A 23373-nucleotide genomic window follows, 5' to 3' on the forward strand; every position below is an offset into this window, starting at 1 on the left:
AGACCTAACGTGAGAGAGAAATGGAGGAACGTCCAGTTGGTGGAGCGGTCAGAACACACGGTCAGAACACCAACACACAGTTGGTGGAGCGGTCAGAACTGAATTATCAATTAAGTTCACCGTCATATGGGTGTGGTTCATGGCACCCCAAAACAATCACAATAGTAACATCAAAGATCACCATAACCAACATAATAATAATGAAAAAGCTTGAAATGTTGCAAAAGTTACCAAAATGTGACACAGAGACATGAAGTGAGCAAAGGCTATTGAAAAAATGGTGCCAATAGACTTGCTCGATGCAAAAATGCCACAAATCCTCAATTTGTAAAAGATGCAGGATCCACAAAGAGAGATGCACAATAAAATAAAGTATACCTGTGCATATTACAATATTGTAAACACTGAATATTGATTTAAACAAAACTATAACCAATTTGGATAGAGGAGGAAGAGAGGAAGCATACTTCTGGAACATGCAGTGGGGAAGAAGAAAGCTAAATCTTCACCTTTTATGGTTGGGAGTCAGTAGATTATGCCTGAAACTGAAAAATCAAGAAGTACCAATCCAAGCATGTTATTTAGAGAACTGAGGTAAATGCCTAAAGAATGAGCACAGGTGAAAGTGCTTGCCTCTGAAGAGGAAGAAAGGGAGAGTGTGGGACTGCCGATTTTCGTAAGTTTTGAAAAACTGACTCTTTGAAAACTAGGTACATGATAACCTTGAATAAATTTCATAAATATAAATATGTTTCTATCTCTTCTATATCACTTCACTCACCAGTATTGAGTTTTCAGAGTAACTACTGTATATTAGTATCTAAAAGTTAATTTTCTGTCTTAAAGGCATTAATATGGATGCTAGACTAAATATACAGAAATTCCACTTTTCATAATAATAGCTACCATTACTATGTTCCCAGTATTGTACTAAGCACTTATATTATCTCCAGTCCCCAGAGCAACCATGCAAAGTAGGTACTGTTTCCATTTTACAGATAAGAAATTGATGCTCAAAGAGATTAAATAATTTGCTAGGATGTAGCAGAACTCTCTGATCTCAAAGCCTCTGTTCTTCCTTCCTCCTGGATCCCATCACCTCTTTCTAGAGTTTGCGTTTAAAAGAACTAGGGGCAGGGGGAGGGCAATGTAGCAGTTCAAATAACTCCTCCTTTGGAGGAAGGGCAAGGAAGCAGAAGAGAACCACTGAAGGATTCAGCAATAGCACTAGGTAGCAGTCTCATGTAACCAAGTTTAACCCACAGTTGAAATTTCCAGTTGGTCATGTGAGCAACGGAAGCAATTTTTAAACTCTGGCCAGGAGCCCCAGTGCTTACAAAAATAAAAGCTTTGTTCGGCTCTTATTTTGAAATAAAATAGATGTTCCAGCTGCTCCAACATGGGCCTAAACACTGCAGTGAGAATGCTCAGGACACAAAGTTTTGTGTCCAGAGAAGCCCAGTCATCATTACAAAACTGATCTCTAAAAGGGGATGGGGGACAGACGGCATAGCTGCTTCCCAAGGAAATGAGTAGGAGGTGACCTGGGTCCTGACTGCCACACTGGCTGGGAGCTTGGACCAGATGATCCTGATGGGTTTCTTCTGAATAAAATTCCAGGTTGTGTTTATCTTGCAGTTTAAATCACTGGGAGCTTCGAGAGTTCTTTGGCTCCTTCCCTTTCTGGAATTATTGTGTGATATAATCAAGACATTTACCTGGCTCTTTAAATCAGTTGGTTTGCCGGCTACAGTGTAGGTAAAGAGTATGTCATAATGGACAATAAAAAGTTGTTTACATACCTCATTTCTGAAAAGTCATGGGCCACTGGCAAGTTAGGAAACGAAAGTGAAATCAGCTGATAGTGACATCAGTCAGAACAAATGTACCAAAGTTCAGAGAGCTGTTTACTAGGCACGACTGCGAAGGCAAGGGGGCACCAGCTCAGGACTGCATCTGCCTGCCATTTCCCTTCCACTCCTCCTTTCTGGAGTCTGACATTAGAAAGCCAGCGAGAAGGAAGATTCAAACAACCAACCCTGATTTCCTGCTTCTCCTTTTCATGAGTGTTCCTGTGGTCTCTGCACCTCCTTTCTGTAAGTACCGATCCTGCAAGCATCACAGCTTACCCAGACGTCTACTACCTTGTAAGACAATTTTGTTTTCTTCTCAGATATTTCATGTTCTGGCAATCCACATAGGGGAACTCACTGGTTGTTCAGTATCTGTGACCCTCCCTCGCTCATGTCTGTATAATCTACATAATCTACCCCCTTTACTCTCTGCTCTCCTTCCTTCCACTCTTCAGCATCAACATGTGTAGCTCTGGCCTCAAAGATGATGAAAGTAAGGCCAGTATAACTGGTTAGAAACGATGCAGGGCTGACTGCACACAGCAGAGTCTTGCATGCAGTGTGTACAAGGACATGGCTGTGGCTTGTGCAATACACTGTTCATCAGAAATAGGTAAACAAAAGCAGGTCACCGACCAACACTAACTAAACCACTATTCAATGGTAGTTACGAACACATCATAAAACTTTAAAATACACACTGAAGATTAATATCAACAGAAAAACTTGTGTTCTTGCCTCAAAGAATGGGACCTAAGAGATGTTTAGATCTTATGTTAGTCATTAGACCAGATGGCTTCTCATGCCCCAGTGGAAATCCATGGTGGTATTTTAGTTCTCTTGATGCATATTTTAAGAGATTTTTTTTAATGTGGGCTTAGTTTCACTAATAACTTCCACTATGCTTCTTCGCCTATAAAATCAAAGGCTCCTTTGAAAGAGGGAAAAGACACATATTTCCTTCTTCCCTCATGATAACTGAAGAGCATTTTTCAGTATCCACTTACCATACCCCATTCCCCAAAATCTCAGGTCTGAGACTCAGTCCATGAGATATTTTTTCAATCTTGCACATATTCCCCTTTCTCAACTTTCTTTCCAGCTTAGTCCCTGATTTATCTAATTACTAAGGTTGTTTTGAATGCCTGTTTTATAAATTTCTTTTTTTTTTCATAAATGTAGCACATAATTCTAAAAATATTTTACTGCAAATAGAGAACAATTGCCTGTAATGTCACCACCCAGAGCTACCACAGCTAACATTAACATTTTCAAATACTTCTTTAGTCTCTTTCTCCTATGCCTCTTTATATGGATGTAGTCACACTATGTAGAGTGATTTTATACCCGCTTTTTCTAAAAGATGCATAGTATTTTATCCTTGATACATCATAGTTTACTTCTGATATTGGACTTTCAAGCTGCTTCCCATTTTGTGCCAAAAGTAATGCTGTGCTGAACATTCCTATGTATAAATTATTGACTGGATTTCTGATTGCTGTCTTAGGATAGATTTATAAAAGTGGGCCAAAGAGATATGACTATTTTTAGGGTTTTTAATGTTTATTGCCAATCTGCCTCCCTGAAAGTTTGTACAAATGTTCACATCCACCATCATTGTGTGAGAATGCCAGTTTTACCATATTTTTGGTATCATCAAGTGTTTTTACCTACAGTGTTGATAGGGAAACTCTGGTTTTTTACTTGGTGTATCTTTAATTACATTAGAAAAGTTACAGAATTTTTTTTCATGTTAGTTAACTACTTTGCATTCTTTGTGAATTATCTCTTCATATTTGTCCATTTTTAATGAGGTGTAATGTTTTTTGACAGTTTGCGTAAACATTTTAAACATTAAGTACATTAATCATTTCATAGTTGTGGTAGATATTTTCCATGCTCATTGACTTTTAATTATATTTATGTTGTTTTTGGTGAATAGAAATCTTTATTTTAGAATAGTTAAACCTGTGCAATTCTTTATTTGTAGTTTCCATTTGCTCTTAAGTTCCAAATTTTATTTTTCACTCATAAATCAAATATATCCTTTTTTCCAGATCATTGATTTTTTATCTGGTTTTACCTTTCACTCTTGGATCCATGTGAAATTTATTTGGGTATGTGGAGTGAGATGAGGACCTAAAATAGTTTTGTTTCTCTCTTCTAGTTAGCTGATCAATTGCTTCAGTATTAGTTAATGAAGAACCCTTTCAGGACTCAAAACAAATATCTCTTCTGAAGAGAGGCTTTCCCTGACCCTATAATCTAGTCATCACTTCCTCCTGCCAGTTTCTCTCTCTCACTCACCCTGTTTATTTCTTTCCCAAACCTTTTCAAAAATTATAATTACCTTTTAAAAAATACATTTGGTGTTTGCCTTCCCAACTAGAGTACAAGCTCAATGAGAGCAGGCACCTGGTTTGTCCTGTGTGGCACTGATTCCCCAGGGCCTCTGATTCAGGGAGTCATCCAAAATGTGTCACTAACAGAGTTACAAGATGAAATGCTGACCCCACGAGTCGAAGTGGGTGGCAAATTGCCTTTGTAATTGCGGAAGAGAGGGCTGGTGCGGGAAAACTAACCATTGACAGCCAAAGGCAGTCACCAGTTTCTGGTACTACTGATTCTCAAACTCTGAATCTTGTGAATCTTGGCCGCCCATAAACTGGACCGTGGAGTCCTGCCAACAGAAACCAAATGAGATTAGCTGGACATGGTGGCAGGAGGCTGAGGCAGGTGAATTTCTTGAACCCGGGAGGCAGAGATTGCAGTGAGTGAAGATGGTGCCACTGCATTCCACCCTGGGTGACAGAGCAAGACTGTCTCAAACAAACAAACAAATTAGGATGGCTCATTTGTAGACATTTTCTCATTTTTAAGGATTTTCTTCTCCCTCTAAACTTTTTGTAATCTTTGTTCCCACTTGGATTATCTGCTAGTGAGAGCTAGTAGTCAACAAAACAATTGCACAAATAGCAAGTTAATATTAATGGAACCATTTAAACAGCTATCTCAATGGCTTGTCATCTGGGTGCCTGGACTCATGCTTCTGACTTTATGTTATAATCTCATGGTATAGTCCTATTTTGTCTGATAAAGCTGTTTTATTTACATGGAATAATTAAGTAAATCAAAACATCACAGCATTCATTAAAAACTTGGTGGTTGGGATGGCTGTCCACAGAAAACACTGGTGAAATCCAGGAGCTGCCACCACCTACACACTGTTGAAAAACACTGCAGTAGCCGTGTTTTGAAAAGAATTAGAACCTGGACTCATGTTTCTACCAAAGGAAATATGACACATTTCCCTTTCTTCTTCCCTTTTTATTTTTGTGACAGCCACACCTAAACCATGAACACACTGATCTTCAATGTGCTCCACCAGAAATATTTTAGCCAGGACTGGTGGCCTCTGACAAGTAAACCTGCGCCCTTGTTCTATGCCCTGGCAAGCTCTGTTGCCCCGGCTTTATTCTGCTAACATTTTCTTCCCAGTTCTCCTCTCTCCATTCAGGCGACACACCCAACCATGTCTACCCGACTCTCCGTCAATTCCCGTTTCTCCCACTGAGCTATTGCTTCAGCATCATGACCAGAGCAGACACATTGACCCAGTTTGTGTCAGGCCCCAAGCCCTCTATATGTGAGTGAACTTCCTTCAGTCTCACAACAGCCCATGAGGAACGTGACAACTGATGCATTACAGATGAGGATGTGAGGCTCAGGCTGGCTATGTAACTTGCCCAAGGTCACATGACTAGTGAGTGACAGAACGACGACATGCTCCCAGGTCATCTGGCTCTAAAACCCATGCTCCTTACCACCACACTGTGCTACCTCTCAACAGGCAGCTGCATCCTGGAGTCATCACAACCAAACATAAATGAGACCAGCTTCCTAGAGTTCATCTCTGGGAATGAACCCTGGCACTATTTGTCTTCCTAGAATCTCACCACTGTCAGGCTGGTAGCCTGGGCTTAACTTCTCTGAGCCTCAGTTTTCTCTCTATAGTAGTAATAATTTAAATAATACTTACCAGGTCATGTTCTAAATGCCATACACAAATTACTTCATTTAATTTCCATAACATCTACAAAATAAGTTATATAATTAAAGCCATTTTACAGATGAAAAATCTAGGCAGAAGGATGTTAAGTAACTAAGGTCACACAGCTGGTGAATGGAAGAGCAGAGTCTTGAACCCAGAAGCCATAGCTTCAAGGTCCATGCTCAGAACCAGTATTCCACACTGTCTTCACTACGTCAAATGGGAACAGTGATAATAACATCCACACAAGGGTGTTGTGAAGATTAAATGAGTTAATGCATGTAAAGGGCCAGGCCCCCAGTTAGAGGTAGATCCTCATGGTGATTAACAATGCAGCCTGACAGGCTCCATCATTCACTGGCTGTGTGAACTTGGGCAAGTTACTGACCCTTACTAGGCCTGTTTTCTTCTCTGGAAAATGAAGATGAAAACAGTAACTCTACCCTACATGGTTGTAAGAAATTAATAAGACAATACCTGTTAAGTGCTTAGCACAGGGCCTGGCATATAGTAAATTCTCAAGAGATTTTGAGGTCTGTTTTTAATTATTAATAAGTTCTCACTAAAGTTAGATTCCTTCTCAGACACCTTCCACTGATCAAAGAGTCTCATCAAAGCAAGTTCTTCCCTCCCTGGTCCCCTTTGGCTTTCTGAAATCATTAATTAAAAGAAAGGCCCTAGGAACCTAATGGCTTACCTGTTTTTTCTTTTAATATTCTACTCCGCAAAATTTGCAAAGTGTGTAATGTTTAACAGCAGCAAAATTAAAACATGTAAGTTCCATGCAGCAGTCCTCAAGGCCATGATAGCAACTGCTGCTGGTGGTGCCCGATGGGGAAGGGGCTGCCAAACTATGCATCTGACCAAGGACTAATATCCAGAATCTACAAGAACACAAACAACTCAACAAGAAAAAACAATCCCATTAAAAAGTGGGTAAAGGACATAAACAGACATTTTCCAAAGGAATACATACAAGTGGCCAAGAAACATATGAAAAATGCTTAACGTCACTAATCACCAGATAAATGCAAATTAAAACCACAATGAGATACCATCTTACACCAGTCAGAATGACCATTATTAAAAAGTCTAGGCAGGGCATGGTGGCTCATGCCTGTAATCTCAGCACCTTCAGAGGCCAAGGTCGGCAGATCACGAGATCAGGAGATCGAGACCATCCTGGCCAACATGGTGAAACCCTGTCTCTACTAAAAATACAAAAATTAGCTGGGCATGGTGTCACGCACCTGTAGTCCTAGCTACTCGGGAGGCTGAGGCAGAAGAATTGCTTGAACCTGGGAGGCAGAGGTTGCAGTGAGCTGAGATCATGCCACTGCACTACAGCCTGGGCAACACAGCAAGACTCCATCTCCACAAAAAAAAAAAAAAAAAAAAGTCTAAAAACTCTAAAAACAACAGACGTCGTCAAGGATGTGGAGAAAAGGGAATGCTTATACATTGTTGGTGGGAATATAAATTAATACAACTTTTAGGGAAAACAGTATGGAGATTTCTCAAAGAACTGAAAAACCACGCAATCCAGCAACCTGGGGTATCATATTTATTGATTTGCATATGTTGAACCATCCTTGCATCCCTGCAATAAATCCCATCTGATCATAGTGTATTATCTTTTTGATGTGCCATTGGATTTGATTTACTAGTATTTTGTTGAGGATTTTTGCATCTCCGTTCACAGGGATATTGGTCTGTGTTTTCGTTTTCTGCTGTGTCCTTGTCTGGTTTTTAGTATCAGGGTGACCCTGGCCTCAGAGAATCAGTTAGGGAGAATTCCTTTCTCCTTGATTTTTTAACAGTTTCAGGATTATTGGTATTAGTTTTTCTTTGTATGTTTGGTAGAATTTGGCTGTGAATACATCTAGTCTTAAGCTTTCTTGGGAGTTTTTTATTATTGATTCAATCTCACTACTCATTATTGGTCTGTTTAGAAGTTCTATTTCTTCCTGGTTCAATCTTGGGGGATTTTGTGTTTCCAGGGATGTATCTATTTCCTCTAGTTTTTCTAGTTTGTGAGCATGCAGTTGTTCAAAATAGTCCTTGATGATCTTTTGCATTTCTATGGTATCAGTTGTAATGTCTTTTTCATTTTTGATTGTGTTTATTTGGATCTTCTTTCTTCTTGGTTAATCTAGCTAGTGGTTTATCAATTTTGTCTATCTTTTCAAATAATCAGCTTTTACTTTCATTGATCCAAAGAACTAATATATGAACTTTTAGTTTCATTGATCCTTTGTAAATTTTTTGTCTCTGTTTCATTTAGTTCTGCTCTGATCTTTATTTTTTCTTTTCTGCTAACTTTGGATTTGGTTTGTTCCTTTTCTAATTCCTTGAGGTGCAATGTTAGGTTGTTAATTTGTGATCTTTCTACTTTTTTGATGCAGGCATTTAATGCTATAAACTTCCCTCTTAGCACTTCTTTCGCTGTAACCTGCAGGATTTAGTACAATGTGTTTTTGCATTCATTTCAAAGATGTTTTTAGTTTGTCTTAATTTCTTCATTGACCCAGTAGTTGTTCAGGAGCATGCTGTTTAATTTCCATTATCTGTATAGTTTCCAAAGTTCCTCTTGGTATTGATTTCTAGTTTTATTCCACTGTGGTCTGAGAAGATACTTGATATAATTTCAATTTTTAAAAAGTTTGTTAAAACTTCTTTTGTGGCCTTACATGTGATCTATCTTGGAGAATGTTCCATGTGCTGACAAAAATAATGTATATTCTGTAGTTGTTGGGTAGAATGTTTTATAAGTCCATTTGGTCTAAAGTTCAATTTAAGTACAATGTTTCTTTGTTAATTTTCTGTCCCAATGATCTGTCTAGTGTTGTGAGTGGAGTGTTAAAAGTCCCCTACAGTTATTGTATTGCTGTCTACCTCTTTCTTTAGTGATATTTGTTTTGTTAATCTGGGTGCTTCAATGTTGGGTACATATATATTTAGGACTGTTATATCGTCTTGCTGAATTTATCCCTACATCATTATACAATGACCTTATCTTTTTTTCTTACTATTTTTAATTTAAAGTCATCTGTTTTATCAGATATAAGTATAGCTATGCCTGCTTGCTTTTGGTTTATAATTACATGGAATATCTTTTTCCACCCCTTTGTTTTCAGTCTATATGTCTTTATGGGTAAGGTTAGTTTCTTGTAAGCAGCATGGATCATGTTTTTTCATCCACTCTGCCAATCTGTATCTTTTAAGTGGAGCATTTAATCCATTTACATTCAAGGTTAATATGGATCTGTGAGACTTTGTTTCTGTTATATTGTTTATTGTTTTCAGGTTGTTTTATAGATTCTTTGTCTTTGCCTTTTTGACTTTGTGTTTTGATGAAACTCTGTCATGTTGCCATTTGATTCCTTTCTCTTCCTTTGTATGACTGTTTTATACAAACTATGAGTTTTATATTTCTGTATGTTTTCGTGATGGTGAATATCAACCTTTTGGCTGGGCATCGTGGCTCATGCCTTTAATCCCAGTGCTTTGGGATGCTAGGCAGGGGGATTGATTGATGCCAGGCAGGGGTATTAATTGATGGCAGGTGGTCGAGACCAACCAGGGCAAAATAGCAAGATCTTGTCTCTACAAAAAATTAAAAATTAACCAGGCATGGTGGCACATGTCTGTATTTCTAGCTACTCAAAAGGCTGAGGCAGGAAGATTGCTTGAGCCCACGAGGTCAAGGCTGCAATGAACTGTGATTGCACTACTGCATTCCAGGTTGAGTGACAAAGCAAGACCCTCTATCAAAAATAATTAATTAAAAACACCATTCATTTCAGTGTTTAAGATCCTTTTGAGCATTTCCTGTAGTACCAGTCTAGTGGTGACAAATTCCCTCAGCATTTGCTTGTATGGGAAGGACTTTATTTCTCCTTTTATAAAGCTTATTCTGGCAGGATACAAAATTCCTGGCTGACAGACAGACTGTTTTTTTTTTCCCTTTAGCACTTTGAAAATGCCATCCCATTGTTTTCTGGCATGTAAGAATTCTGCTGAAAAGTCCTCAATTAGTCTGATGAGATTTGGGATTTCCTTTATAGGTGACTAGTCACTTTTGCTAATTTTAAAATTCTTTCTTTCACTTGACTTCAGACATTTTGAATATGCCATGGTGAGGTCCTTTTGCAATGTATTTTCCTGGGGATCACTGGGCCTCCTGTATCTGGATGTCTATTTCTTTAAATATGTTTTCTAAACTTTCTAATCTGTCTTCCCCCTCAGAAATACCAATAATTCATAAGTTCAGTTGCTTCTTGCAGTTCCAGACATCTCAAAGGCTTTATTCATTCTTTTTTATCCTCTTTTCCTCATTTTTGTCTGACTGGATTATTTCAAAAGTCCTGTCTTCGAGTTCTGAGATTCTTTCTTCTGCTTGGTGTAGTCTACTGTTGAAGTTTTTGGGCATATGGTGTATTTCCTTCAATGAATTTTTTAGTTTCAGAATTTCTGCTTGTTTTTATTTAAGATGTCTATCTCCTTGATAAATTTCTCATTTATATCCTGGATTAATTTTCTGATTTCTTTGTATTAGTTTTCAGATTTCTCTTGCACTTCATTGAGCTTCTTTAAAATCAATATTTTGAATTCTTTATCTAGCATTTTGAAGAATTCTCTTTGATTGGGATCTGCTGCTGCTGGACAGCTGTTGTGGTTCTTTGATGATTGTTATGGTTTGACTGTGTCCCCACCCAAATCTCAACTTGAATTGTAGCTCCCATAATTCCCACATGTTGTGAGAGGGGACCCCAGGGGAGGTAACTGAATCATGGGGGCTGGTCTTTCCCATGCTATTCTCGTGATAGTGAATAAGTCTCATGAGAACCGATGGGTTCATCAGGGTTTCTGCTTTTGCTTCCTCCTCATTTTCTCTTGCCACCACCATATAAGAAGTGTGTTTCACCTCCTGCCAGGATTCTGAGGCCTCCCAAGCCATGTGGAACTGTAAGTCCAATTAAACCTCTTTTTCTTCCCAGTCTCAGGTATGTCTTTATCAGCAGTGTGAAAATGGACTAATACAATGGTGTCATATTTCTCTGCTTTTACATGTTTCCTGTATCCTTCCATTGATTTCTTTGCGTCTGGTGTAGCAGTTGCTTGTTCCAATTTTTTGAAATTGCTTTTATAAGGGAGAATTTTTTCCTGAGGATATATGCATGTTGTTAAGATGCTTTGACTTTGATTTTGGATGCCTGCAGTCGTGTGATCTTTCTATGACTTCTTCAGCATAGGGTCAGTGTTCTCTGTGATTTCCTCAGTGGGATAGAGTATGGTAATTAGCTGAGACTAAGTCCCCAGAAGTTTAGCTGGGACTTGGATGCCATCTGAGCAGCCTTTGGACCCCAGTGGTGGCAACAGTGGGGTAAGTGTGCCCTTTTTAGGCCCCACAGCAGCTTACGCTGCTCTGGTGGTTAGTGGGTCTTGGAGGGCTGATTCTTGGGCCTCCACATGGCTTAGAAGCTAGTAGTGGGAGTGGTGAGCCCAGTGTGTGGGCATGATCTCTAGCCCCTGAGCAGGTGGTGTCATGTGAATGATGGCAGTAGCAGTGTTGAAGCAGCCAACTGGGATCCAAGCAGTCCATGTTGGTGTTGCTGGAAGCTGTGATGGGTTGGGTGAGCTACTTCCCAGTCTCACAGCCACCTGTAGCAGGGTGGTGGGCACTGTTCTAAGTGTGCTTAGGAGAGCTTGGTCTTCCCTGTCCCTTTCCTACCAGGGTGGCAGCTGCAGCCACATTGCCTGATTGTTAATTCAGACTGGTTGTGAATCAGCATTAAACTCTCAAAATGGTGCCAGCTGTGGGCTTGTGAACAGAGAAGGTGGGGCCCCTATCAGGTGAGCAGCATGATCAAGAAGCTGTAGGGAGGGTGGTCTACTTGAGTCTCGGTCTCACAGCAACCCGTCGCAGGCACTGGGTATTGTCCTAGGTATGTGCGGGAGAGCATGGATTCCTTGTTTCTCCTTGACTGGGCAGCAGCTTCAGCCACATCAAGTTGAACTCAGCAAGAAGGTGGGGCACAGCCCAGCATTAAACTCTCAAAATGACACCTTGGGCCTGTGACCAGGAGGGCAGGGGTCCCTCCAGGCAGGCAGCATGGGCAAGAAGCTGTAGGGAAGGCAGTCTGCTCACATTTCAGTCTCAACAGCAGCATGTTGCAGAGCAGTGGGTATTGACCTAGATGTGCATAGGACAGCCTGATTTCCCTGTTAATCCTTGGCTGGGTGGCAGCTACAGCTGCACCAGCCCAATCTCAGTTCCAGGGAGGGGTGCTGCCCAACATTAAACTCTCAAAATAGCACCTGGAGCCTGAGACCAGAGAGGGAGGAGCACCTCACAAGTAAGCAGCATTGGCAACAAGCTGTGGAACACACAGGATGGCCACATCTCGGTCTCACAGCAGCCCATGGCAGGGCAGTGGGTCTTATCCTAGATATGTGTAGGATGGCCTGATTTCCCTATCCTTCCTTAGCCAAGAGGCAGCTACAGCCTCATCAGCCCAAACTCAGGCTGGGCGGGGGATGCAGCCCAGCATTAAACTCTCAAAACGCTACCTTGGGCCTGGGATCAGAGAGTGTCCCTCCCAGACAAGCAGTGTGGAAAAGAAGCTGTGGGGAGGGGTGTGTACTCACATCTGTCTCAATAGCAGCCCACAGCAGGGCAGCAGACCCTCCCAGGGGTGCATGAGAGCACCTGCTCTCCCGTCTCCCTCCTTGGAGCAGCTCGGCAGCAAGAGCCATGTCTGTAGAGTCCCAGTATCTAGGCTCTCAAAATGGCACCCTGCTGAGGCTGCTCCAGGTTCAGATGCATGTGAGATTTTGTATTGGTTTCCTTTCTGGAGCAATGCCTCTGTGCAATGTTTAGGCAGCTCCGAATGTCAGGCCCAGGCCCTGGCCCAGTGGGTCAAGGTTTCCTTCCGTGGCCAAGATTATAAAAGTTTGTTTTGGAGCCCTAGGGGGTTCTCTCTTACTGTTTCCCCACATCAGGAGCCTCTCCCGACTCTCAGTCGGTTCCCAGCTGGGCAAGCTGCCTCGAATCCTCTCCTTACTTCTCATGTTTCCCATATCTTTTCTGGTTTATCCTAGCATTCACTCCTAGACAATCTGTTCAAAATGGATCCACTTACTATTCTGGTTTCTCACCATGGTGGAGGCACATACTACCTGTGTTTAGATAGCCATCTTGATCCTTTCGAAAATTTACTCTTTCAATAAGAACCTGACAAATACATAATTTAGAATTAAATGATACAATATTTGTGTCTCTTTCAGCCGCCATCCCATTCTCCCTTATTAGTATGAAAATGTTAGAGGTGCTTAAACCAACAAAAAAGCTGCCTTAAATTAATCTCCTGAGAATACTTTCCTTCTATTTCCCTAACTAGGAATTTGCATCGCCTTTAAGCAGAAATCATCTCCCTCCTAAGGCCCTGCTCAGGCTGTAACTCTTGAGTGACAGTGGTCAAGTTACATGCTGACCTGGAATCTAAATCTGCATCTTGTTCCAGAGGACCTAGTGCAGCAAAGCATTATACTTTACTGTCACAACTAAGATGGCAAAAGGCTAACAGCCTTTATTTTTAAAGGGTTCATACAGGCCAACAAACAAAAACTGAAACTCAAAATTATTTTTAAAATAGCAAAAGAACTGACAGCACTTCACAAAAGAAGAAATACAGATGGTCAACAAACACTTGAAAATGTTAAACTTTACTTATTATGAAGAAAAACTATCACTGATTCATCATTTGTCATTATCAAAGAATAAAAGACTCAAGAATATGCGATACTGGGGAGGATGGGATGAGACAGGCACTCTCTGAAACTGCTGGTGGAAACATAAGTTGATTCACAAAAATATTCACCATAGCATTCATAGCATTATAAAATAATGTTACAAAGCATCTATGTATAAACTATAAACTATGATACAGCTATATGCAGCCCTTAATGTTTAGGAACCATTTCTAGTTCACATAGAATGATGTTCACAAAGTGGGATACAAACATATATATTTATGTAATCCCAACAGTGTAAAACAATAGTGTAAAAAGAAGTGTGCTGTTCAGAGTGGTTATTTCTACGACCTGAAGTATAGGTGACTTTTAGTCTTTTCTCTGCACTTTCATGTATTTTCTAGTTTCCTACAATCAGCATGTGTTATTTTATTATAAACAGGAAAAGGTTTATCTAAAAATGGCCACAGTGACTCAGCAGTCTCCCCTTTGCCCTCTGAAGGAAACACTGGCTTATCATTAAAGGACATTTAAAAGCTCATTGTGGTGGAAGTGTCATTACCAGGATTGTTTAAGAAAAGAAAAACAAAAACCAGGGAAGGCCCATGGGGAAGTAGAGAAGAGTGTCATGGGGTTTCCAACCAAAGATCCATATGCTGTCACTGCAAAATGTTTAGGGAAAGAAGCGAGGACTGACTTCCACCCTCTCCATACACAAGTTCCTGAAGTCTGTCCATAGTTCAACAGAAAGCATGGATGGGCCATGCCAGCACTGTGCTGAGCATGCATACGACATTAAACACAACCCTCCCTCAGGCAGCTCTGCTGTCCTAAGATGTGTAACCAAGATTCGTACATGAAAGAACTCAGGGAGCCTATGTAGCATTTTCATTCGCTCATTTAAAAAAACAAAAAAAAACAAAAAAAAAGAGCCCCTACTGTGTATCAAAATAACAAAACTGAAGACTGTTCCTCAGAGACATGACACTAGAGTGGAGAATAAATCCTAATTTATAGCTAAACCAGAGTGTGGGCTGAAGGAGCCCAGGAATGCTCTTGCTGCATGGATCAGATTTAGAGAAGCAGAAAGTAGAGTAGGACTCTAGGAGCTGGGGGGTGGCTGAGGATGGGCAGATGGGAATGTATTCATACACAGCCTGAGCAGCTGAGCAGGTGCTGGACTGCACAAGGCAAGAGGGGAAGCTGGGCCTCACCAGAGAATTCCAAGTTCAAGTTCCAAGTCGCACCAGATGGTGGCGAGCCTCATAAGAGCTGGGACGAATATAAAAAGGTGAGAGGCCACCACCTTCTCCACATGCCTGGTCCTGGGCTTCTTGGCTCATTTTGTTTTGCTCTACATTAAAAGGTCAGTTGAGAGAAAATGAGGAAGTCAAAACAAAGGCTCCTGGCGTCTGGCAGGAGCTGCCGCAAGGTGGCTGATGCAATCTCCCCGAGGAGCCACATTAATTTTTAAAAAGGCAGCTGTTTTCAAAGCAAAACGTTTAATAATTTTTTTTGGAACCCCAGTGTAACAGAATTCAAATGGGAAAAGTGAGAGGGAGTGTTTAAACAAAGGCATCCCCAAGTCCCTTCCCAGTTGGTCCTGAACAATGGAGGAGGTCAAACCTTCTTTTCCACAGCATGATGGTATAAATCAGGGAAGTCCTGGAAATCTATTCCACACCCTAAAATACCCAAACCCATTAAAAGCACAGATACAGGCTTTTACAAACATTTACTAAATAAGCAAAACCATACAAAATATGTTCCCGTCGGCAATTTTTCCCATACCATGGACTCAAATGGTTAAAACTCCTTATCATCCCAGACTAATGCCACCTTTTCAATTCCCAATAATTCCTTCTGTAACAAGCATCATTGCTCCAAGAATCTCTCAACTACATTCAAACCCGAGTCTTCAGACCCTTGGCCCTCTGGGACCTCCAGAGCCTTTGACAGTGCCACCCAAGGCAGCAGCCAGGGCTTCTGCTGGGACAGCCCCTCACTCCTCCACTCTGACTGTCCCCACTGGGCTTCTCTGGAGCAGAAGCCACGGGCAGAACTGGGCAGACTGCCCAGTGCTGCTGAGCCCAGAGCAGCGGCATCTGAGGGGAGGCGGTGGCAGTGTGGACCCCACCCTTACTGTATTCACAGGCCCCAGCTCCACCAGCCAGCGTACCCAGGTCTCTGCCAAAGAATTCGCTGGTCAATCTTCATTCTCATTTTTGGCATACACCTAGGTCCTTTGAATGGAGCTGCCCTCTCTCTCAGCCTGTTCCATGTTCTTTTTTTTCCCCACTTGGTCCCTTTCTGTAACAAATGCAGTGTGTAGAATGAGACAGACCTTCCAGTCAGCTCTGGGAAAGAGGAGGGAGCTGTTCCCCCAGAGGGGTCCCCTCAGAAACTGATCATCAGGGCTGTGTAGCCTTCAGGTCCCTTCCCAGGGCCACGACTCATTTTGCTGCTGAACACCACCTGGGACTCCCTGCTGGGGCTTCCAGGAGGCCATTTGGTATCATGGCCCCAGTACCTTGTGCCTCACAAAGCTTGAAGCTCTGTGTTCCTAGTCACTTCCTGGTGAATGCTGTTGTATTAGTCCATTTTCATACTGCTATGAAGAGATACCCAGTAATTTGTAAAGAAAAAGAGGTTTAATGGACTCATAGTTCCACATGGCTGGGGAGGCCTCACAATCATGGTGAAAGGCAAAGGAAGAGCAAAAGCACATCTTACATGGCAGCAGGCAAGAGAACATGTGCAGGGGAACTGCCCTTTATAAAACCATCAGATATCATGAGACTTGCTACCATGAGTACAGTATGGGGGAAACCCACCCCCATGATCCAATTACCTCCCACTGGGTCCCTCCCACAATGTGGGGATTATGGGAGCTATAATTCAAGATGAGATTTGGGTAGGGACACAGCCAAACCATATCAGCCGAACCTTATCCCATATTGGAAAATACACATATGTAAAATACAGTGTGCAGACCACTGTTTCAGAGACCAACTGGACAAAGCCCTTCTGATTTAAAACGGAGTGAAAAGAATTTTTTAAAAGAGTATAACAAAGTGGGCACTTTTATATACAATTAGAGGGACTATGATTAGCAAGTTTTCTGTAGGCCAGTTAGGCAGTATTTAGCAAGATCACTAAAAGATATTTCTACCCTTGATCCAATGATTGCACTTATAGGTAGATCACCTGAGAAAAATCAGATTCCAAACACGATTCACACAGCATCTTCACTTATAATGGTGAAAAGTGGAAACAATTTGTCTAGTAATAGTGTAATGGATGATTCCACATGAACTATTGCACAGCCATTGATCATGTTTTTGAAGAATATTTAACAGCTTTGAAAAATGTTTACTAAATCTAGTGAAAAAACATTACATTCAACATCATGATTATGTAAAAATACATCAGTACAGGAAGAAAATATTGGTAGAATATTAACAGTGGTTTTATGTGTATGATGGGATAAAAGGTTATCTTTTTTATTATTATTTTTAAAATATCTTCTGGCCAGGCATGGTGGCTCATGCCTGTAATTCCAGCACTTTGGGAGGCCAAGGTGGGTGGATCATTTGAGGTCAGGAGTTCAAGACCAGCCTGGCCAACATGGTGAAACCCATCTCTACCAAAAATACAAAAATTAGCCAGGCATGGTGGCGGGTGCCTGTAGTCCCAGCTACTCGGGAGGCTGAGGCAGGAGACTTGCTTGACCCCGGGAGGCAGAGATTGCAGTGAGCCAAGATCGCACCACTGCACTCCAGCCTGGGTGACAGAGTAAGGCTCCATCTCAAAAACAAACAAACAAACAAAAACGTCTAAGTTTTCTATAATTCGTACTACCATTGTCAGGAAAAAATTTGTATTAGTTTTTAAAGTAATGAGTATATGATGGGATTTCATCACCAGGTGACATCTTGTCTTGACCCAGTAATGAGTTCCCAGAGCACTGTAGGTAAAATCAGAGTGGGTGTGTCAGTGGTCCTCGACCCAGGCTCACCTTCGAATGAGCTTCAGAGCTTCAGAAACACACCAGTGCCCAGCCCGAAGCACATAAGTTGAGCTCTGATTGATCTGTGGCCCAGCAATGGGTAGTTCTTACAGCTCCCCATGTGGTTGTCTTGGCAGCTGTGGTGAAAACCAATAGCTTCCTCCACCTTCAGGTCTCCATTAAGGGTGGGCCTTGCCCTTCACCTCAGTCAAAACTCACCTTCAAAAAAGATCTGAGAAATCCCCTCACTAATGTTTCCAATGGCTTGTTGTATTTGGACTGGAGCAAAGCCTTTGGCTAAAGAGCACTTCACTCAGTTTAAGATGTTTCACACTTTCAAAGCTGCTTGGGAGAGACTTTTCCTCCTGACCTCAAATCAGAGGGCAGCTAATGACTTATTTGCAAATAGGTCCTGGCAGGAGGTTACCTCAGACTTCTGGTCCTTGGTGGAGGGCAGGGTAGGAGGGAAACTTGCCATGAGTTTGTAAGAAATGCCAAAGGGAGAACATGAGCTTGTCTGGACACAGGGAACAAGCAGGGGAGAGATGGACTGACTGCTGTGACTTCCCCGCAGGTCCCCCGGCAGAGGGCAGTAGAGATGGCCGGCCCAAGGCCTCGGTGGCGCGACCAGCTGCTGTTCGTGAGCATCATAGTCCTCGTGGTTGTGGTCATCTGCCTGATGTTATACGCTCTTCTCTGGGAGGCTGGCAACCTCACTGACCTGCCCAACCTGAGAATCGGCTTCTACAACTTCTGCCTGTGGAATGAGGACACCAGCACCCTACAGTGTCACCAGTTCCCTGAGCTGGAAGCCCTGGGGGTGCCTCGGGTTGGCCTGGCCCTGGCCAGGCTTGGCGTGTACGGGGCCCTGGTCCTCACCCTCTTTGCCCCCCAGCCTCTCCTCCTAGCCCAGTGCAACAGTGATGAGAGAGCGTGGCAGCTGGCAGTGGGCTTCCTGGCTGTGTCCTCTGTGCTGCTGGCTGGCGGCCTGGGCCTCTTCCTCTCCTATGTGTGGAAGTGGGTCAGGCTCTCCCTCCCGGGGCCTGGGTTTCTAGCTCTGGGCAGCGCCCAGGCCTTACTCATCCTCTTGCTTATAGCCATGGCTGTGTTCCCTCTGAGGGCTGAGAGGGCTGAGAGCAAGCTTGAGAGCTGCTAAAGGCTTACGTGATTACAAGGGTTCAGTTCCAACCATGGTCAGAGGTGGCACATCTGCTCAGCCATCTCATTTTACAGCTAACGCTGATCTCCAGCTCCAGCGATGGAACCCACTACAGAGGAGGTGGGGCCCCTGTGTCAAAGAGGCCGAGGGGCAGCAAGGGCAGCCAGGGCACCTGCGGCTTCTTAGTATAAGATTGTCTGTCCTTCAGGACTTCCAAGGCTCCCAAAGACTCCCTAAACCATGCAGCTCATTGTCACACCAATTCCTGCTTTAATTAATGGATCTGAGCAAATCTTCCTCTAGCTTCAGGAGGGTGGGGAGGGAGTGATTGCTGTCATGGGGCCAGACTTCCAGGCTGATTTGCCAAATGCCAAAATGAAACCTAGCAAAGAACTTACGGCAACAAACGAGGACATTAAAAGAGCGAGCACCTCAGTGTCCCTGGGGACATGGTTAAGGAGCTTCCACTCAGCCCACCATAGTGAGTGGGCCGCCATAAGCCATCACTGGAACTCCAACCCCAGAGGTCCAGGAGTGATCTCTGAGTGACTCAACAAAGACAGGACACATGGGGTACAAAGACAAGGCTTGACTGCTTCAAAGCTTCCCTGGACCTGAAGCCAGACAGGGCAGAGGCGTCCGCTGACAAATCACTCCCATGATGAGACCCTGGAGGACTCCAAATCCTCGCTGTGAACAGGACTGGACGGTTGCGCACAAACAAACGCTGCCACCCTCCACTTCCCAACCCAGAACTTGGAAAGACATTAGCACAACTTACGCATTGGGGAACTGTGTGTATTTTCCAGCACTTGTGTATTGGAAAACCTGTATGGCAGTGATTTATTCATATATTCCTGTCCAAAGCCACACTGAAAACAGAGGCAGAGACATGTACTCTGGTGTGATCTCTTGTCCTCAGTGTCTCTTCTGGGCTCCTGTCCCTCTTGCTTTATAGCTAGCTGCCCGGGGACCAAGGTACAGGTGAAAGCAAGGTAGCAGCTTGCGGGAGGAGGCCTGTCTGGCTTACCAGTCTATACACTGTGGCCTCAACCTCCCAGACAGGGCAGAGAACTGTGGGCAGCTCGTTTGCTTTCTAGGCTGGCTGGAGAGGTGGGAGCTCATTGATAGACTCATGATGGAAACTATTTTTGAAACAGGCTTCCTCCTTCAGGAGAGATCATGCGGACTAAACTGTAGCAATTCCAGTGCACCTGGCAGTGATCCTTTTCTTTGCAAAGTACTGTCTCTTTGGTTCCAGTAAGTTGGACCACCACATGACATCATTTTCCCTGGAACCTGGTCACTGACTAACACAGACAATTGGGACTCCAGAGCCTCAAGAGCCGGGAGAGGGCACAGTACATACAGAGGGAGTCGAATGGGATCTCATTTTGAGTCCTGCCTTCCGCACACTCAGAACGGCAGCCCCAAGGCCTGGAGTGTCCAGGGGCTTCTGGCCTGAGGTGAATCTGCCAGGCCCAAGAAGGCACAAAGGTAGGAGCACAGAGAGCCCCATTCCCACAGGCGGGCGGCCCAGCAGCACCAGTGGAAGCTCAGCTGTCCTCCAGCTGCTCTCGGCAGACAGTTCGGTGCACAGTTTATGCCCTAGCTGAAAAAGATCTCCCGGACGTATTTCAGCACATCCTCTTCCTCCTCCTCCTCAGGGCTCCTGCTACAGGCAGAGCTGGAACCCCCCGGCCTCTGGGAAGGGCTGAGGCCTGGAGCCAGTGCCTGTTTCCCACTGTCCTCTTCCTCACTGCTGCTCCCAGAACTTGTGTGAGGCGACATGGAGCAGGGAGGGGAGTGCTCTGGGTTATCAGCCCCCGCCAGGGCCGGCTGCTCGCAGGCCTTTTCCTGTTTGCGGCTCTGTGAAGTACGGGAAAACGCAGGCTCAACATACGTGTTTTATTTCCCTAACATGCTGATCTGTCAGTAACGCAGGATGTATCTAGAAGCAACTACAAAGCCAATGTGACCAGGCCAGGCAATGTACCCATATCCTGAGCACCCACCCTCTCTTCACCCCACTCCTTCCCCTGACCCCCTCTTCACAGCTCTTGAAGAAACCAGAACCCACTCGGGAGAGAAGCAAGCAAAGGCATGAGGATTAGCTGAGGGGAAAGGAAAAAGAAATGGAAGAAACATGTCTAGAAAGGCCGGTGACAGAACCCAGGACACAAAACCTGGGTGTGGGCCCATGCCTTAGCACTAGGAAAAGTCCCACACCACAGGGTTATTGCAAGGCTAAAATGACATAACGCATGCTTTCAAGGCACCTGGTAAACTGTAGAATGCTGTGCAACTCTGAGGCACTGCAATTATTACTGCAGGAAGCTAGGAAGCTCAGCATCCTCTGCTCAGGAGAGGGGCAATGGCTAAGAAGTCATCTACCCAACTGGGAACCTTTCCAAGAACACAAACAGGTAAACGCTTCATGTCCCATCCACATACACACCAGCGCACAGTCACGCTCTCCCTAACACACACACGCCCTCCCTAACACACGCATGCCCTCCCAGGCTTCTAGCCTCAAAGACACCCCACGAGCGCACACCCACATGGGGAGAGGCCTGGGCAGCATGGCCGAGATAAGAGCAAGGGAAGTGGCAGGAGGAAGAAGAGGTAGCCTACGGCAGAGGGCGTCTCTCTTACTGACGGTGACCAAGGGTCTAGCTTCTGCCCATGCAGAGTTTCTGGTCATGAGTAAGAGGCTTGTCTGACTTTACCTCAATCAGGATTCCCAGAGCAACATCGACTATCTCGGCCTCATTCATGCAGTACACAGTCCTTGTCGCAGGGAGTCTGAAAAAAAGACATGCAAGGCACAGATGACACAGACTCTCAAGTCTCATAAGGGCAAAGAGAACAGGAGAAGCAGGGCCTCTTCCCCCTGCCTTCCTACCACGCAGGAGGTACCAGCACCTCTGAGCTGAGGAGCTTTCTGACACGGACACAATTTCCTCAGCCTTGCAGCCCAGTGACTGGCACAGGGCTTCATGGAGGCAACACCGGGGTGCCTCCCACCCTCCACCAACTGCCCTACAAGGATCTGGAAGTAGGGAAGGATGGCCGCCTCTGAAACACACACGTGGATGCAAGAGGAAGGGAACCTCGGGCTGAGGCTGTACTGAGAGGAACCTGAAAGCAGGACCAGACTTAGGGAAAGACGGCAGCAGTCACAAGGGAAGGCTGTCAGTCAGGAAACCTTAGAGGAGGAGGAGCCAGAGAGGGAAACACCGAGTGCTGGGGCCCCGCCCACTTCACAGTGCAGCCTGGAGACTCACCACCCCCCCGCCACCCCCCCACCGGCAATTACCGTCATTCAACTAACTCACTCCCCAGCTCCTTAGCTCTCGCTGGCCCTGCAGCTGCTGCTCATCTGTCCATCCCTAAAAGTCTGTCCACAGGGGCAGGCACCACTCAGAACAGACCCTTCCACTGATCTTGCCCATCTGATGTTACCATGTTTGTTGTAAAGGAAGAGACTGGCATTCTGGACAACTGGCATCAGAGACTGGCTGACATGGAGAACCCACTCTGTGTGTGCTGAGGGCAGGGCACTCACCAGTGCAGAGGCAGAAGTGGGTGCCTGTCCTCGAGGGTTAACCCGCTTTGCCTCCCGCCCACAGCCCCTCCACCTTCTAAAAGCTCAAGAGATGATCAGACTGAAACACCCGCCCGTCTTGCTGTTCTGCCTAGGCTGGAAGACCTGGCCCAGGTCATGGAGGCCCCTGCTCCACGTGCCAGATTCGCAGGAGTCTTCTGACCAGAGCTGTCGCACCTTGCTGCTGCCACTGGCACTGCTGCCATTCTCATCCTCTTGGGGGCCTTCATTGGTGCCACATTCTTTGTAGCCACCTGGGCTGTCAGCCATGAGGGAAGGACCCTCGTTTTAGTCTCGGATTGTAAGGTTTCCATCTCTGTACCTTCTCACGAAGAAGAGTCAGGGCCCAAGCTTAATGACCTGTTTTTTAATTCAGGAAGGTAAATCTCATTCTCTCGTCACACCCGGAATTACAGGTCCATTTGTCCTCAGTGGGAGTTGATCTTTGATTCCTACAAAGAACAATAAAGTCCGGTGAATTCCAATACCTCCAGTCATCAGGCACAGTTACTGGTCGGTGCAGGGCAGACCAGAAGTGACCAAGGCCCAAGAGACTCAGACGGCCATTCACAGGCATCAGGCAGGTGTGATTGTGGGCAGGACAGCAGCTCAGGAGAGAGCCCTCTGACCTCCCCAAAGCTGGTGCCCCCTACAGGCAGCCAAAGCCAACCAGAGATACCTCCTGCAGCCTCTGTGCTGACTGACTCAGCACAGGAGGAACGGAAGGAGGCGGAGGCCCCTAATGTTCCTTCTCATTACCACCCCAAATGCCACTGTCCTCTGGATGCCCAGCCCATTCAATCCCTAAAATACCTCTTAATGGCCTCTCCCTCATCTGGCCAACTCGATTTCTCCACTCTTCTATGGTGGCTCAGTTACATGAAACTGAGGGCATTTTATTTCACAATAAAGTCTCATTGGCCAACACGCCACCCTTAA

At 44.4% G+C, this 23373-nt stretch overlaps 2 protein-coding genes across 5 annotated transcripts in view; one reads left to right on the forward strand and one right to left on the reverse strand.

The window, feature by feature from the left end:
- Positions 1-23373, reverse strand: part of CYREN (cell cycle regulator of NHEJ) — a 77044-nt gene that overhangs the window by 52516 nt on the left and 1155 nt on the right. Inside the window, exons 2-4 of one of the 4 annotated variants that reach the window (XM_009454260.5) lie at positions 22612-22886; positions 21557-21632; positions 19610-20696 (exon numbers count right to left, since the gene is read on the reverse strand). In XM_009454260.5, the coding sequence (XP_009452535.1) occupies positions 20436-20696; positions 21557-21632; positions 22612-22748 (474 nt within the window). In that variant the 5' untranslated portion in view covers positions 22749-22886 and the 3' untranslated portion in view covers positions 19610-20435. Of the gene's footprint in view, positions 1-19609; positions 20697-21556; positions 21633-22574; positions 22887-23373 lie in introns of those variants that run through there. The other 3 variants (XM_063815615.1, XR_010159008.1, XM_063815616.1) reach the window with 3 other exon arrangements.
- TMEM140 (transmembrane protein 140) lies at positions 1513-23373 on the forward strand. Its single transcript, XM_063815614.1, has 2 exons — positions 1513-2096; positions 18243-23373. Exon 2 carries the CDS (start codon positions 18267-18269, stop codon positions 18822-18824), a length of 558 nt encoding a protein of 185 aa, XP_063671684.1. The 5' UTR covers positions 1513-2096; positions 18243-18266; the 3' UTR covers positions 18825-23373.

The sequence above is a fragment of the Pan troglodytes genome, chromosome 6 (assembly GCF_028858775.2).
Source record: "Pan troglodytes isolate AG18354 chromosome 6, NHGRI_mPanTro3-v2.0_pri, whole genome shotgun sequence".
Classification (NCBI taxonomy): Eukaryota; Metazoa; Chordata; class Mammalia; order Primates; family Hominidae; genus Pan; species Pan troglodytes.